Source organism: Rattus rattus, chromosome 18 (genome assembly GCF_011064425.1).
Source record: "Rattus rattus isolate New Zealand chromosome 18, Rrattus_CSIRO_v1, whole genome shotgun sequence".
NCBI lineage: Eukaryota > Metazoa > Chordata > Mammalia > Rodentia > Muridae > Rattus > Rattus rattus.
This window is the reverse complement of record NC_046171.1, coordinates 30,196,709-30,215,117: the sequence shown is the minus strand read 5'-3', so window position 1 is coordinate 30,215,117 and position 18,409 is coordinate 30,196,709. Positions and strand designations below refer to the sequence as shown.

General features: G+C 39.2%; 1 protein-coding gene across 1 annotated transcript in view; it reads left to right on the top strand.

Annotated features, from left to right (window-relative positions):
• The window catches only part of Cep85l (centrosomal protein 85 like), a 155,736-nt gene extending 137,683 nt beyond the window's left edge, over positions 1–18,053 (top strand). The window contains exons 6-13 of the mRNA XM_032888299.1: positions 1,541–1,720; positions 3,766–3,918; positions 5,661–5,815; positions 8,155–8,272; positions 8,708–8,758; positions 11,887–11,994; positions 14,511–14,739; positions 17,500–18,053. Of these exons, the coding sequence (XP_032744190.1) occupies positions 1,541–1,720; positions 3,766–3,918; positions 5,661–5,815; positions 8,155–8,272; positions 8,708–8,758; positions 11,887–11,994; positions 14,511–14,739; positions 17,500–17,663 (1,158 nt within the window). The 3' untranslated portion in view covers positions 17,664–18,053. The remainder of the gene's footprint in view (positions 1–1,540; positions 1,721–3,765; positions 3,919–5,660; positions 5,816–8,154; positions 8,273–8,707; positions 8,759–11,886; positions 11,995–14,510; positions 14,740–17,499) is intronic.
• Positions 18,054–18,409: the final 356 nt, after the last annotated feature.

Genomic DNA, 18,409 nt, shown 5'->3' with positions numbered 1-18,409 from the left:
AATGCCCAACATTGAGGAGAGGGAACTTGAAGAGTCAGTTTGCTTTCTAGCCCTCAGGACCACGTGTATATGAATGCCAAGGCTCACAGTGAGCTGGACCCCTCCAACCAATCATCAATCAAGACAATCTCCCCAGACTTGTCTATGGGCTAATTTTATGGAGTCATTTTCTCAATTAAATCCCTTATTCCCAAATATATGTAGGTTCGTGTCAAGTTCACAAACAAACAAAAAACAAAGAAAAACAGCAGAATTCACCTATTTTCACAGAAATGTCTCAAAAGTCGCTACCCCACTAAAGCACATTTATTATTCATTTTCCAAATGTTATCCTCATTTCCCTCTTCCCCAGTACTTTGTACATTATGTGACCTTTATTTGACCACCTCATTCCTTATATTGTTTCCTGTGCTATGTTGCCTAAGGGCTTCTCCTTTAAAATCTGAATTCATAAAGGCTAGTGCCAGAGTAGGCAACATTGAAATATTCCTGCTCACGACAAATTGAGTGAATGCCTGCCTTGTAGCAAAACCACAGTGCCTTAGTTCAAAGTCTCTTCTGTATGCCACCTTCCCCTAGCCACTGTTCCTGCCACCATCTTAGTGTTTGGTCTTAACTGTGTGTTTTGAACCTTTTTCTGTAAACTTACTAGCTTTACCATTTTGACCAACAGGGGTATACTTTGTAAATATATGTTGAATTAACAGCAGCTTCTTTGTTAATGTAATACTTTCAGTTTGAGTCATCTAAAGGAATATATGTATTTTTCTGTCCATCCCTTCCAGATTTTAACCCAAGAAGGATCACCTTTTCCTATAGAAGAATTTGCATCAAACCTTTCTAAAAGGAAGAAACCATACTGTTTTTTTCCCCATTCTATGATTATATGAGCACTTGTATGGTGCCAGGCATGATTTTAGACAAATATATAATAACACTCTACCATGAACAAAAACCACAACATTACGAATCTTAGTTATTGAACCAGTCTTTAATGCTTGTTGAGTTTAAGTAGTTGAAAAGGCTACTTGTGAAGAAAATATTCATGCATTTTTTGAGACACGGTCTTAACTATGTAACTCATTCTGGATTTGATCTCCTAATCCTCTTTCCTTCATTTTCAGTGTTGGAATTATGAGAATTTACCACCGCACCCCACTTTTTGTTGTGTTTAATTACTTTCCTAAAAGTTTTGCTTGTATAGGATGAAGGTGTGTAATATATTATCTGCGTTTTTAAATGTGCTTTGAAGCCAAATAATAGCTGCCTTTTATTGAATTTTTGCTGTGTGCTAGAAGCTTGTCAACTTTTTGTTCAATAAACTTTGCAAAATGGTTTTATTATTTCTGTTTCATAGATGAGCAAACCAAGACTTAGAAATACTTAAGTCCCTCAATCATGGTCTGTACCTAGGAAGCAGAAGGACTAGGGTCTAACATGAGGCCAGGCTGTTTTTAAAGCTTAAAGATGTTTTTTGCACTGTAACCCCTTTCCACTTTGTAAACTTCTGAAGACTTTGTTTGTTTGTTTTCCCCAACAGCCTCAATACGAGAGCAGTTCAGGCCAGACTCCATTTACAGAGCAGCCACTGTCCCATCCCCACCAGGAAGAACTTGAGCAAAAGCTAGCATCTACCGAGAAAGAAGTTTTACAGCTCAATGAGTTTCTCAAACAAAGAATAAGCCAATTCAGTGAAGAGAAGAAGAAATTAGAGGAAAAGGTGAGTATTTGTGAATGATTGTGATGGATCAATTGCTTTCTTCCCACAGGATGTTTATCATTCGCCCTGTTCTAGGTCTTTTCTCAGGTTATACATTTATATCATAGTAAAATACTATATGCATCACCCTTCAAGACATCTGTGCTGGCGGCACAGACTTAGCATCTAGTTGAGGATAAGTCTCTACTGTGCCTTTCTAACTAGTACAGAAGCTGTCTCAGCCAATCGCCCACACCAGCGACCCTGCCTGTCCCTCGTTGTGATTCCTTGCGTCTTGGTCTTACTGACAATAAAGCATAGGAGAATGAAGTGAAGCTGTTTGTTCAGATTAAGTTGAATCAGCCCCTTATTATGACAAAGTTGATTTTATGTCATTTATATGTGGTTTTGTGTATCTATAAAAGATCTGTGATCCATAAATGAGAGAAAATATTTAGTATTTATCTTTATGCATCTGGCTTATTTTACTTAATGGAATATCTACATGTGTATTCATATTTCTTCAAATGACATAACCCCATTCTTTATGGCTGAATTAAACTTCACACACACACACACACACACACGAGTAAGAGAGAGACAGAGATGTCTCTGATATTTATGTATGTATTAAAACATTGCATTGCCTTTATCCATTCATCTGCTAATAGACACCCAGGATGATTCTGTAGGTTGTCTATTATGAATAATGCTGTACTAAACACGGCCTTGTAGGTATTGTGGTAAGAGTCCTTCAGGTATATGCTCAGGGGCAGAATAGGCTAGGTTGTATTATAATTTCATTTTGGGTTTTATGAGTAACTGCTTTATTGATTTTTATAATGTCTGGGCTAATTTACGTTTCCTCCCTGTCTCCCGCATCCTCATCAGTGTTTTTCGCATTTGTTTTCTTTATGAGCGCTGTTCCGAGCAGATGAGATCTTATCTCAGTGTAGGTTTGCATATCCCTCGGTGCTAAGGGTGGTGAACCTGTTGTTTTCATATATTGTGCTTTTCTACTTCATGCTTTGAAAAGAGCCCATTCATTTCATTAGCCTGTCTATTGGCTGGGTTGTTTCTTTTCACCCTGTCTTATCTGTGGAAGTGTTTTGTGAATGTGTACGGTCTAAAGTCAGTGTAGTCAGCTGGGAACGGAAATCTGAAGTGAGACAGATGGGGTGTACGGGGATGCCAACGCCTGTGCGGTAGTGCGTGTTAGCTTTAGGCGGTATGCAACGCCACAGTGACCTCAGTGGTGAGACACCCTTATATTAGAGTTTTACCAAAGGAAATGTGCAAACTCACTCACGATACAGTAAAATCTAAAAGCTGTATATATACAATGTACAATCTAAAAGTTGTATATGTACAACGTACAATCTACAAGCTGTATATATACAATGTACAATCTAAAAGCTGTATATATACAATGTACAATCTAAAAGTTGCTTTAAGTGTGTGAGTGGCTCACTTGGCCCTGACTGGCTCCTGAGTACCTGCCAAGTTCTCCTTTGCTTTTTGCAAAGTTTTAGTAGCAAAGTAACTGATGCATTTTGTTTTCTTATTTCATAAACAGTATTTTAATACTGTTTTGAAAAATTACAAATTAGAATCTGTTCTAGAGATGAATATTGGCATTGGTGATTTAAAAATATATTTGTAGCTTTGTTTCTATGCTTTTTTGGGTATCTAATAAGATACACACTTATAATTAAATATTTTTAACATAATTTAAACTGAGTACAGTTTAAAATGAGCGTATTATTTAAGTCATAAAGAGATGAATAGCCTCACCCATATTTGTATATTTATAAACAATTACTATCACCCATCTTAGTATAATTTTTAAAATGCTATCATTTATTAAAAGCAAATAAATAGCCTTCTAATTCTTCATTGAGGAGAAGAAAAGAATCTTAGAATGGATTAAGGCACATCTTAATGCACTTGATGGTCTTTACTACAGCCTGAGACACATGATAAATTCGCTGATACCCAAGAACGAAGCATTGATTTTGTTAATTTTTAGTAGCTCAAAACAACTGAGGATTCGTGTTTTTCTCTAGCTGAAAACCAGAGACAGATACATCAGCAGTCTGAAAAAGAAATGCCAGAAGGAATCTGAGCAAAACAAAGAGAAGCAGAGACGGATCGAGACCTTGGAAAAGTACCTGGCCGATCTTCCAACTCTAGATGACGTCCAGAGTCAGAGTCTGCAGGTAGCGTGGGCCAACGCGCACCTTCCAAATGCTTGGGAAGTGTTTAGAAATGGATCTGCCTGGAAACGCATACCGCTCCTGAGATACACATTGATTCTAAAACTGTTCATAGAAAAACAAATGGATCTCTCTTTTGTTGTTAGTGTATGATTACCTTTGTAATAATCCTGTGTGGTAGCTGTTTCAGGGTTCCATGTTTAAACTTTAGTTTTCATTTATCGTGTGCATCTGGGATAGCATGGAGGTCAAGTGACAAGTTTCTGGAGCTGGTTCTGTTCTACCTTTCTGGTTCCAGGCCTCAGACTCAGTGCTCTGGCCTGTGCACAGCACCTTTACCTGCTGGGCTGGCTCCTGGGCCTCTAACGCTCCACTCTTGAGAGGCAGCAGTTTGTAAACTGGCTGCTCGCTCTGCTTCACAGCCATCGCTCTAGCTTTGTTTTCTCCAGTGTCCTCTGGGACTAAAAGTTCTTCAGGACTTGAGTATGTTTATACATTTTATTTTCTTCACTGTCCTTAATCTTACCCTTAATCTACCCTGATATATAGTGTGCGTTCCCTCCTCTGGCTTCTAGTTTCCTTTCTTAATAACTCATTAAATGTCTTGTCCCAGTTCTGATGAAGATTTTTGAAGCATAAATTCATTTATGAAGCATAAATCCAATTATTTCAGTCCTTTGAAACCATGGATTTCCTACCTTGACACGGACAACATTTGGAGGGCAGGAGCTGTTCTGTGCTGTGTGCCTTCTGCACTGCAGGGTGTGTGCACTGTGGGATATGTGCACTGCGGGATGTCTAGTTCTTGTAATCAGTCCCTCTGGCCTTGGCCTCCTAGGGGATCGTGGTGCTGCTTCTCTGTCTTAAAGCGAATGACAGTGGCGTTTGTCCACTTCTCCTGGGGGGACTTATATAGACAGAGATTCTTCATTTTATTTTGATTTACAGATTATAAAAGTAAGAGATTATGTAAAAGGAGGCATGTGAGGACCATAGGAGATTATATGAGCAGGAAGAGGCAGCAGGAAGTAAATAAAGCATGTGATATCATAACACCTAGCTAGCACCCATTAGGATACCCATGCTGCTCCTGGAGCCTGCTTGTAACAGTGTTATTCACAATAGTCAGGAAACAGAATCAATGAGGTGCCTACAAGTGGATGAATAGATACTACAGATATAGAATAAAGTATTATTGGGTCTTAAAAAGGAAGGAAATTGTGACACGTTCTTCAGCATGGAGAACATAATAAAGCATAGTAAAATAAGCCAGCCACGAGTAGGCAACATTGTATGATTATATTACATGAGATGCAAAGACTGTTAACCTTCTGAGATACACAAAGTAGTGGAGTACAATGCCATGGAGTGGGGTGAACAGTGATTGGAAAGAAATATAGTGGGTACAGGGATATTTGATTAGTTCTAGAATTATCAAAATAACACTCGATGTACTTAATACTAAAGAGTTATACATGCAGACATGGTGATGTTATGATGTTAAATTATATATTTTTTATGTTTGACCACACTTTATAAAAATAAAGTTTTAAAAATTTATGAACTTTTCTATGTTATAGAAGACTTTTCTGTTTCCAGTCTTCTTCCCCATAATCCCATTCTTCCAACATGTTCACATAATAGATTGCAAATAACAAATCTGGTTAATGTGGAGAATAAAAGTAATTTTAACGACAGTATATTCAGTACTGCATGCATTATAAACTGTAAACATGTTTCCTTAGCTTCAAGTTCTTGAAGAAAAAAACAAGAATTTGCAAGAAACTTTGATAGACACAGAGAAGAAGCTTGAGGAGATCAAGAAGCAATGTCAAGACAAAGAAGTGCAGCTGCTGTGCCAGCAGAAGAAGGAGAAGGAGCTGGTAACGTCCGTTCAGAGGTAAGGAGGCCTTCCCTGGCTTCAGGGGCTTCCAGGTGCCAATGTTCTCACAAGAACGTCCTATTTAAACGGCACTATCATTGTTAGCGTGTTTGCCTTGAAACTCTGCTTCCTGATTTCACTGACACTGATTGGTTCAGTGGAAGCATTGTGCCAGCATCTTGCCAAAAATTTTAGGTGAAAATAGCAAAAGAATGAACAAGCAAGGTGAGCTCCACAGCGTGGCCTGAAAACGCCACCACAGACCTGAAGGCACCCGCGCTCCTTCAGAGAGCGCCAAAGGTTGCACAGTAAGGAGCGCGTGTGTCTACTCGAGCTGTGCTCAAGCGAGGAAGTTTTTATTATAAATCTAGAAAACTGTTACATGCATAAGTTTGTATTTTACTTATAGCCTTTAAACCTGTTATTAGTCATGAAGAGTCAAATAACACAGCAAAAAGCTAAGTGCAAAACCGTCTTCATAAGTGTATTAGTTAGAAGCTTGGCACGTTTGTGGTAATACTGTTTACTCTCGGTTTTGAAATCTGAAATATGTTTGGTTTTACTGTTTTCTCTTAGATTTAGTATAGTAAACTCTGATTTCTGTTCTTGATGTCAGTTTCCAAAGCTGTCACAGTTTTGAATTTACATTTTTATTCTTGTATTTTTTCTTTTTTTGAATTTATTTTAAACTTTTTAGTCTTAAGAAAACTCCCTCATCTTCACTAATTCACACATTTTATTTTTGTTGGTAAAAATAAGAACAGTGTATGAGTTCTGTTTGTAGACTACTGTGACAGAGGACACTTAGAACGGTGGCGCTTGAAGCTATCATAGCGATCGGAAGATAACTGAGTGCCGTTCGTTTATCCCACTGTTTGTGTTCTGATTGTGTCGTTTTCCCTTTTGTCAGGACACTGAGCCACATCTGCTTCATTTGTGAACATTAGTGTAACTTATCCCAGAAGACATTTCCATTTTAAACTTTATCTTGAAGCTGACAGATAATATCTTAGAAAATTCCTCTTGCTTTTCAAGTTTAATTTTAACTCTTCAGTATATTTATATTGACAGTGGCATCACTTAAAGTCGAAGGGGACGAAAGGTCTTGAACATTCCTTGGCTCTAAGATAGTTCCTGCATTTCAAAGGATATTTCAGATAATCTGTGTGGCTGTGAATTATATCCTTACATTTTATATAATGCTTCTAATCTTTGTACTTTTTAATTATGAAATTGATAAATTAAAAAAAGCTTTTGATTAGAAATGAAAGTTTAAGTAATTCTGCTGTTGAAGAGCTTTCCTACTTTTGGAAATGGCCTTGCTACAATGAATCAAACATGTGTGCATGAAAGAGACCTTGGTGGTGTGCAATAGCACAGTACAACCCTTCCCTTGTTGTTGACTCTTCTGTAAAGTGTAAAGATTTCATATATGCATGTGGGTGTTCGTGCTTATGATAGCCGGGGTCAACTTCTGGCATCAGTCCTCTAGTTGTGTTTCCTTGGTGTTTGAGACAGGATATCTCAGTGGTCAGAAAGTTGCCAAGTGACCTCGCTAGCTTTGAGCTCTAGGATCTGCCTGTTTCTATTGTATAAAATGTTCTTTCTCTTTCTCTTTAAAACAAACAAGCTAAACAAAACTAACACACACACACACACACACACACACACACACACACACACACACGGAAAGAGAGATAAACAAGCAACAAATAAGATTTTTTTTAAAGCTCAAACAAAGCAAAATGAGACAAAAAGTTTAAATGAACACCATTGAGTTTGTTTTGTGTTAGCCAGCTACTCCTGGGCATGGAGTCAGCCCTTAAGTGTGGCTGACATACCCAGGAGGACAGCGTTAGAGAAAACTGATTTAATTTTAGTGTATCAGAAGAGCTTCCTTCTGTTGCATCCTTTGTCATAACAGCATGGCAGAACCTAGGTAAGGTAAGTTATGAGCACGGTGCAGCCACATTCTTATTAGTGAAGGTAAAATAATTCTGCTGGTTTAGCAACAACGGTCCCTACAGCCAAACTTTGGCCATGCTCAGAGTAAGGAAAAGGATCTCAGTCTCCCTATCCTCGCCCTCTTGGTCAAGAGATATTCTACTGGTTCAGTGTATTAAGTAATGCTCATCTAGGAGGGAGGAAGGAGCCAGGTTAGAGCTTGAGTTGAGCTTCGTGAGATTGACTTCAGTGGGACCTAGTGGTGACTTAGGTGCACATTTCTAAAACAGTGACCAACCTCTGTCTGATCATGGGCTCGACTTGCATCTGTAAAATATATAACTTTGCATATTTTCTATAAATCTAATTGCTTGATTAAAGATATTCATGAAATTGATTTCTCTAAACAACAGCCTACAACAAAAAGTAGAAAAATGCCTTGAAGATGGAATCCGCCTTCCCATGTTAGATGCCAAACAGCTTCAGAGTGAGAATGATAGTCTGAGAGAGCAGAATGCGACAGCCAATAAGGTCAGTAGACACGGAGCACGGCCAGCACGTCTGTCCTGCGCTGTGTGCCTCTTAGGGTTTTCCATGTGCTTTATAATTTTAGAGATATCTAATAGCTTATAAATATTTACTCACTTTGATTTGGCAGGGAGATAGCAACTTAATAAATTATAAATTATTTAAACTCAAAAGTCCACACAGCAGGAGATATTTTCCTCTGAGTTATTTAGCGCCTCTCTCAAAGGAAAGTGCCATTAAGAACTGTAAGACAGTGTTTGTGCTTTCCTTATTGGTGATCAAAACCATTTTGCAATTTAAAGAATATTTAAGTAAGAATGCTTCTGTAAAATAAAGACATTTACAAGTAAACTTTTAATTCTCTTTGAAGTTTCTTGAAGTATTGATGCTTTTTGAAAGTTATGTGAAAGATTCAGTCTCATTTATTTGTTGTTTTAGATAATAGAGAGCCAGCAGGATGAAATTAACAGAATGATTTTAGAAATTCAGGTAAGGACTACCTTTTACATATTTTAATGTATCTCCATGATGATTGACTCTCAATGATTGTGTCACCTAAAAGTATTAGAATATATATGTATCTATATGAAAACATAATATTAATGGGACCTGAGATAACGTTTAGTATTAATCTGAGCAGAATGCACAGTGCACGTATGAAATTATGAAGGAAGAAAATTTACTAATAAAAGAAAATTCTACTTGGTAAACAGTTCTCCAAAGCGGTGGTCAGATTGTTCTCTCTTCTTTGCTGCTCCCTCTCTTTGACTGTCGTCTGTCTCTGGTGCTGAGGACACATTCGATTCAGGTTGCCAGATCCAACCATGAGAGAGAATGCAGTATAGTTAGTCTGCTTGCCATTGGACTTTTCTACACTAGCTCCATCTGGGAACATTCACACCCCAGCTCTACTCATTTTATGTTCTTTTAACTACATCAGGTTTTCTGTAGTGTTCTCCCAAGTCTCCCATTGGTACTACCAAGTATTGAGATCTCTGCTATCTCTGTCTCTCCTCTTGTTTTCTTTTCTGATTTTGCTTCCCCTACTGCCATTGTATTACAGTGCCTATAGTGTTTGTTATGGGACGCTTAATTACGGAAATAACAGTCTCTATTACTCGTCGAATCCATCTACGTATGATATCCCCACAGTCTGCATGCTTGTATATGTGTACATGATGTCTTAGTAAATTTGACAGCTTAAAGTGCCTGTACTCATCTATGAACTATGTCCTCCGCTGTGAAGATTCAACAGAGCATTATTTAATACTGTGTGGAGCTATACTCCCCAGCATTTAAGTAGAATTAACAGTACTCCTTTTAGTTTCTCTCCTAATGACACTGTCACTCTTTCTGTGTCACTAAATGATGACATGGTAGATGTTTATGTCTTTAGATTTTACTGAGTTTCTTGAGGATGGTACCTCCTCTGGGGGATTAGAACATCCCAAAATTCTGGACACTTAATGCACTCTCTAAAAATTTGGGAGCTAATAAGTCTTTTAATTCTTGTATTCATTTGCCAGATACTTACCATATGCCAGCCCCTATCTATATGAGGGACACAGTTCTTGAATTTTGTTTGTAAGCAAAACAAGTCTCAAGTCATTCTCATTTGTAAAAATAGTGTAAAAATAGTTTGAAAATTCTTTGGAAATAACATCTATTATTCATTCTTGATAGAACAAATTAGCTGAAGTCTCTATCATTTTCTAGGTTGTCTGCATAGAAAAATTAACTAATAATTCAGGATTATGAATTCATACATGAAAACAAACACACTGCATTTGCATTTATAAATACTGGTAAATATCACACGAGCGTTTGTGAACATAGGTACAATGCTAGCACAGTTCTCCTGTGTTCAGTTGGGTGACTGAGAAGGCGATGCACATGATGTTGGGTACTCTGTGACCTGGGCTTGACAGTCACGCTTTGTTCTCTATTGACACCGTAACACAGCTAACTCACATCTTACATTCACATGTTTCCATACGGTGTGGAGTAGCGATTGCTGTTTTAGGGGCGTGCTCTTGTCCAGCAGCTTAGCACTGTAGGGAGAATGTTACCAGGAATTAGACAGAAGTGTGTGTACCTGTGGGCCCATTCTTCAAGGGATGCCCTGACACCCAGCCAGAATGACATGGGAGTTTGGTCTTATTTCTCAAATTCAGTTTTCCTTCTTGTGCCATGATGGCCACATATTTCCAAGTTCTCCAGACAGAGGCCACCTATTTTGTTAGTGTCTTAATTTTAGTCTTACATGGAAACACGTCAGCCAGTGAGTAGTTGTCATTCACAGTCAACTTGACTCTGAGTTGTTCAAAGTGCAAAACACTAGGCTTTAGGAGACTGTGTTACAGAATTATGAAAATAATCTCATTGTGCTCAATTTTTATTGTTAAAAAATATCAGCTTTAAAGTATTTATCTATGCTAATTTTCTCTATAATTCTAATAAAGCCACATATCAAAATGTCATTGGGATTCTGGATTATGGGTAAATAATCTTGTCAACCTAGGAGGCATAAATCTTCAAGTAGGTAATAAATTTCCGTATGTCATTCAGTCAAATGAAGTTACAAGGAGATTGCAGTGTCAAAAATACACTCAGAGCGCTTTCCTTCAGTATTGTATTTCCAAATTGAGGCAGTGCATTTGAGGGAAGTTAAAATGAGTTCTGTAAGAAAATATATTTGTTACAAGGTTTTATTCATCTCTGCCTAACTTTTAAGTCATTTGTCTTTCAGCGTTTTATCAAATAACATTGAAAACCAGTAAGTTAGATATCTGCCCTATAGAACACTGCTTTACACTAGACTTGCGTCAGCCTCTGTGACAGTCTTGTCACATACAGAGACAATAGCGGTGGTCACGTTCACAGTGATGTGTGCTATTTGGCTAGTCAGCATATTGAAGCATTTTTAGTCAAGAATAAATACAGACTCGTAGAAAAGAAGGATTTATCTCCCCGGGTCATAGTTTATTGACTTCATGGTGTAAGCACAGAGAGAGGGTTGACAGAGCCACCTAGGAACCCTAGTAAGTAGGGAGTTTATGGAGGTTCTTCCTGGAGTGTAAAAGAAGAACCAGGACTCAGCTGGAGTGACTCAGGGATTACTAGTGTGTCCTCCGTGCTGCTTTGTCACATGCAGGGCGTTTTTGCTGTTGTGTGTTTTGTTTTGTTTTGTTTTTACATTTGTAGCTAATCCACATGATATGTAATTTTATAATGGAGTGAGATTAACTTTCAACTCCCAGAGTTAATTCACTGCTCAGGAGAGTATACACAGAAAGCAGAGCTTAGCTATTAGTGATTAAAAACCATAAAATATAACAAAGTATTGCTGTGTTACGACACACTCCTAATGTAGAAAATACCAGTTACTAAAATAAAAATTAGTATAGCACTGGATAGAAACCTCAATTTGATGTTTCACACACATTCAAAACGTCTTGCTGTTGCTTCCCTCTTCTGTTGACCTAATGTAGTGACAGTTTCGTCACAGAAGAGGCTGGGGAGGTGAGAAGACCTTAAGTACTGAGAGGGTGCTAGATGATTGTGCCTTCCATGTGTTAACCTGCTTGCTTTACGGTTCGCCATTGTTGTCGTTTTAGTCTATGCAAGGAAAACTTTGTAAAGATAAATTGAGTGCACGGAGCACTGTGGAAGAGCTAGGAAGGAAAGAAGAGAGCCTCCAGAGGTTGACAGAAGCACTGCTTGAAGTGAGTAGCAGCTCCAAGTACCCACAGGGCGAGTCTCCGCCTCTTAAAGTCAATGCTTGCTTTGTATGTGAGGTAAAAACGGGTTCATCTTGGAGGCTTGACTTTGATATGCTGATTACTTAAATTCATGAAGGTCCACAAGAAAATCATAGCAAAGGGACACGCCTTTATTTTTCTTATGCTCCCCCCCTTCTAGTGAATACACTAGAATTCGATTTTCATGACTTACCTAAGTCGAATGTACACATCCCCTGAGTCCCAAAGTGAGCAAATGAAGCATAGATTGAACAGAACCAAAGTCCTCTGAAGGTCCTCAGGGAGATCGCGGTGCGGCTGCAGGTCACACCTTCTCCTGAACATGAGCTGAAGTACTTGACCCATGTCTAGAACATGTTAGGTATGGTGTCTGTGTTAGGAAAGTGCTCAAGTGAATGCCCTAGAGTGGGGGGTGTTTTCTTACAGAACCACAATATGATTCTTTGATGTTTGGTAATCTGTAGTCATATTTCCACACTTAAGTACTTTTGCAGAGGCCATGGAAGACATTGATGGCTACACACTGCATTTCATTATTCTGGTTTAAAAATTCAAGGCTGTGGTCTTCCCCGTGTTACTGTCTTTTTTTTTTTTCCTTTATCTATATTTCAAATGTTATCCCCATTCCAAGTTTCCTCTCCTCAAACCTCCTATCCCATTGCTCCATCCCCTGCTTTTATAAAGGTGCTTCCCCCCTCCCCGCTTTCCATCCGCTTCCTCCTACCTCCCAGTCCTGGCATTCCCCTACACTGAGGCAAGGAGCCTTCACAGGACCCAGGGCCTCTCCCACTGATGCACAACAAGGCCATCCTCTGCTACATATGCAGCTGGAGCCATAGTGTCCTCTTTGGTTGGAGCTTTAGTCCCTGGGAGCTCTGAGGGTCTGGTTGGTTGATACTGTTGTTCTTCCTTTGGGGCTGCAAACTTTGATGTAATTAGAAGCTCATTAGTCTTGTAGACCTATAGATTGTCATACCTTTTAGATGTGTCCATTAATGGTACATTTATGATACCATTATAGGCTTCCTTAATGGTACCATTTGTCCTTTACCTACTTTCTAGTAAGTTAATAGAGCTACAGGCTACGTGAAATTCATGTCAGTTGTTTTTGCTATGAGTACTTTGTATTGCTGACATATTATACAATAGTTGATTATCCTGCTCTAAATGGCCTATAAATACTAAGCTTTTAAGGTTAAAGTGGTGACGCCTGGCTTTTCTACTATACAGGTGTAGCCACCACAAACAGCAGGTGAGCTGTGGGGCTGGGTGCACAAGCAGTCGCCACCTCTGTTTCCCTGATGGTGTAGCTTCTACTAAAGCTCAGTGACTAAGTAGATGATTTAAACATGGTAGATTTTCACATTTACTTCCTTCCCCTTACCTTTATTATCTAGCATCCTTTTACCACCTCAGTCTATTTGGTTATTCTTAAATACAGCTCCAGTTGGAAATCCTGTTCAGTTCACTTCTCAGTAGCGTACTTCAGGGCGAGGAGGGAAAAGGAGCTTGGAGAGGAGGCCAGCTTTTACAGAGTATAGGCAGTCATGCACCTGTGGTGCTGTATCCTAGCTCCAGTTGACTCTGAGATGATGCCATTTCTTTCCCTTTAGGTCATAGTTACAGTTTTTGTGTATTAAATTATAAAATCTAATTCCTGTGCATATCATAACATATCTACTTTTAAAAATTAAAGAAGTAATTCCAATTATATCCAGTGGAGTTTCTGGATGTATTAGCCACATTTCAGGGTATTAACCCCCTGTCCAGAAATAAATAGTTGACCAACATGAAACAAACTTTTCAATAGTTTTTTGGCAAACTTTTTGTCTCATTTTGGATTATTTGAGGTTTTTTTTGGGGGGGGAGGGTCTTTTGCTTGTATATTTTGTTTTTTGTTTTATGGGAGGGTTTTTGCTTTATTTCGCTTGGGGTGTGTATGGTTTTTGTATTTTGTTTGTTTGGTTTTTGTATTTTCCTGTGTTTTTAAAGAGAGAAAGGGTATCAAGGTCGGTAGGTGAGGAAGGGAGAGGAGCTAGGTGGAGTTCATAGGGGGAAACTGATTAGAATATACTTTATGAAATTTTTTCCACAAGAAGAGAAAATTAGTTCCACTATGATTAAGTAACTTCAGCTACTTGTAACTCACGGACTGGGGTTTAAAGTGTCCTTGTACTTGTTACCAAGTGTGAGTTGCATCATGGGGATTGCACACGTAGGCCATCCCTTGTGAGGCTGCCCGCCTGGGCTCACTCCCTCTGTTTACTGTGGGCCTCTGATAGCACAGAGATCAGTAAATACAGACCAGTGTTTTATTTTCCCCTGCTGAATGTGTGCGATTGAATTTGGCTAAAGTAAATGTACTATGATGCTTGGTAATAGACTTGTTTGTAGACTTCAGGAGAAATGTTAACCTATATGACTACTGCTACCCTTTCTCTGTTCTAACAACTGACTTTTGTTTTCTTTACCCGCTGCAGAACCAAAGACACATGGGAGAGACATACTCTTTACTGGATCAGGGCCATGAAGCAGAGCAGTCTAGGCCACAGACCGTTCCTAAGTGGCCTCTCTTTGATTTGACTGTGATTGATCAGCTGTTCAAGGAAATGTCCTATTGTTTGTTTGACTTGAAAGCATTGTGTAGTATTCTTAATCAACGCGCTCAGGGCAAGGAGCCGAACCTCTCCTTGTTACTGGGAATCCGATGTAAGTGGCTGATGACCTGTGTCTACTCTGCCTTTTCTGTTTCTTACACACCCTCTGTCCTTTTTGTAAGTCTCCGACTCAGTTTACTGTCTCATTCTTTAAACTCACGGAAGCCAGCAGGAGCATAGCTGCAGAATGCATAGATGTGTTTCCAACACTGAGTGTGAAATCAGTTACCTGTGATTTCCCATTTACTCTTCTAAAAGTACAGTCCCTTCTGTTGCTTTTATATGGCTTCTGCACAGATGAGTGGCCCAGCTGTGTATCAACTGCTAGAATATTTGTAAGATAATACTGACTGCTTTTGTAAGGATTGTGTGTCCTATGACTAAATGTGGGTACCAGTCATTTTTGTGTGAGCTGGATTCTCTCCTGCAGATGTGCTGTCCTTTTTCCTATGAATTCTTTAATACCTTAATGCATGTCACTTGTTAAATGAAGCATATATTTGTATTAAGCTGGGTCATCAGAAATTTACCTTTACTTTATAGGTTTGTTCACATGTTTATGTGTACACATGTAAAAAACTGGTCAATATTAGTCAGTAGACACCAGACACCCGCAGTGGTATGGGTACTACGGTAAGTGCTATTAGCACAGAAATTAAACATTAACTGAATTATTAGATCACTGCAGTAAGTGGTAACGTGGAATAAAAAAGGCTAAGGCTGTGTGGGAAGGACTGCCAAGACTTCATGGAGTAGCTGGTGTGTGATATGACCTTAGAGGCTTGCCGGGCGAATAGTGACTGCTGGGTTAGAAGAGATCTCTTGAAGTAAGAAGTTCACACATAAAAGACTTGTTATTTTATAGTTCAGCATTTACTAACCTTTATTAATATAATAGAGCTATGCAAATGTGAGTACAGTGGAAGCTCAAGACGCTTACCACTTCCCCACCTCTCCTCCCCAGCATCGCTCTTCAGACTTCTGGGTTCACACTCCTAATCCTTACCTTCTCCTTGGCATTGTGAAAGTTGGCCCAGCACCAATGAATTCCTTTGAATTGCTATCTCATGATTCCTTCTGCTAACTATTGGCACTTTTTAAAAAAAAAACTCCCTGCCTACTTGGTTTGTATGACATCATTCTCCATGTTCTACTTCCACCTTTGTGACTGCTCATCCATACCATTCTGTGGACTTTTCTGCAACATCACATGGGATGCAGACGTCAGCCTGGTCTACATAGTGAGTCTCACGATACCTAGATATGCTAGATAGCGACGTAATGAGACCCTGTCTAAAAAAATCATGTTGGGATACACAGGAACTACTAGTCAATGTATGTTTTTATTTGTTTCTACATTTAGTCCTTATTCTCTCTGAATACATGTTTTTTTCATACCTTTTTCTGTTTTTACCTTACCTTCCTTCCATACAGATATTTATATCTCATTCTGCCTAGAAGGCATCTTTTGTCTGATTAGTTCCCCCCCCACTCTCTGTCACACACTCGCACACGCACACGTGTATACACACATATACACATGGACACACACACACACTGAACTGGACTGCCTTTCTGTTGCCCACCTTGGTCATCTTTCCCCACCCACTTTTCATGTTCTTTCCAGTGTCTTGTCTAAACCACAAGCTATTTTTCTTAATATAATCCCCGTTATAGAATGGAATCTGCCTGTCTCTGTAGCTTACTTAGGACCCTTGCGTGTAATTCATGTTCTACGGCTTAACTGCTGGATACTAGTCTTCAAGTTTCTCAGACTACTTTGTTGTTTTCTGCTTTCATGGCCCATCAATAAATAGTCCAATCATGTCTCCAATTAGCTCTGTAGATCTCTTCTGTGCCAGTGTATCTTGTGTAGAGAGTCATCTACAATTACACTGTGCTCAGATGTTTATGAAGCTGTTTGATAGGCCTTGAGCACAGGCCACTGACTCTCCATCCAGCATCACGCCTTGATCATGGCCAGTGCTCATTAGTGTTCAAAAAGTTATTTGGGGTCTGGAGAGATGGCTCAGTGGTTAAGAGCACTGGCTGCTCTTCCAGAAGTCCTGAGTTCAATTCCCAGCTACCACATGGTGGCTCACAACCATCTGTAATGGGGTCTGATGCCCTCTTCTGGTGTGTCTGAGGACAACGACTGTGTACTTGCATACAGAAAAGAAAACAAACAAACAAAGACCCTGTTATTTGGTTCAAGTGAAGGTAGAAGTAGTTTATTTCAGTTTTCTGGCTTTTCTTGTTTGTTTTGTTAGGACATGCTCACACGGAGAAGGTAGAGGGAAGGCCAGCTAACTAGATCCTCACCCTTGGTGTTCAGACATTGTGGGACTCTCCATAACCTTGGTTCAGTTGTTTGCGATTATAGGGTCTCCTATACTCAGAGTGTTAGAGTATATAACTCTGGTTATATATTTTGAAACTAGTATCTGTATGTTTTGTAATGATAAAATTTAAGGCATTTTCTCTCTATATGCAAATAATTCTCATTTTGTCAATTGAAACGAATCAGGTACTATAGTGGGCTCAGAAAGAGATAGGAATGCACTCTTTTACACTTGGTAACATTGCACCCACCAAACATGCGGAGTCTATGCATGCTAATAGATGTAATCCATCTTAACTATCCGGGTATTAGAAGATCTATGGATAAGATCTATTTAATATCAAATAATATAATTTGTACTTAGCTTTGCTGTTATTCACGGTATAATATCATGTTCTTATGATGAAAGTGAGAATCTTAAAACGTCTATTCAGAAATGTGAGACACCCTCTCCACTCTCTCTTTACACAGCAATGAACTGTTCAGCTGAAGAGACTGAGAATGACCACAGCCCAGAAACACTCACTAAAAAGCTCTCGGATGTGTGCCAGTTACGGAGGGACATTGATGAATTGAGGACTACAATATCAGACCGCTATGCTCAGGACATGGGAGACAACTGTGTTACCCAGTGATCCAGTGTTGGTCCACAGCAACAATGATCCATTGTGAAACGCTGCTGTGTTGGACTCATTTGTTTCTCTCTAGGATGCACAGGGGAGAGACGCTCCTTGCCATGCACTTCAGCTTTCTTGTTGAGACATATGCGTTCCGAAGACAGTTTTAAAGGGACTGATCAAATCAGGCAAACAAATCCCGTTACTAAAGTCTACAAGAAAAAGAGCAAAATAACCTGTATTTTCAAACTACTGATGGTAGGACCAAGCTGTGAACAAGGCCCTTCAGATAAAGGTGTAGGACTTCCCTTAACCCTGTAATTTCATGTACATATATGTGGGTGCTCATTCATTCTCTCACTTGCTCACCGTCTGTCTGTCTGTCTTTCTGTCTTTCTGTCTGTCTGTCTGTCCCTCTGTGTGTGCATGCCTGTGCATTGCAATTGCACATGCGTGGACTTTATCCACATAACAATAGGATTTCAAAGCAAAGCTTCGAAAGGCACACACTAGTTTTTATTTTGTGTAGAAGCATGTATTACATTTTGGAATTTTTATTGGCAGACCCACTAGATCCAGTACCAAGGTGGTACTATAATGTACAAGGGCAGCAAGCACAGTCATTTGTGCTTTAGAAAGTGACCGTGCTGAGATGGGTGATGGAGAAGTTGGCTTGGTGTTGGCAATGAAGACAGACCAGCTATTTTTTTTTTCCTAGAGTGGTTATACCTTGTCTTAGCAGTGTGAAACTTTAATGTGATGAT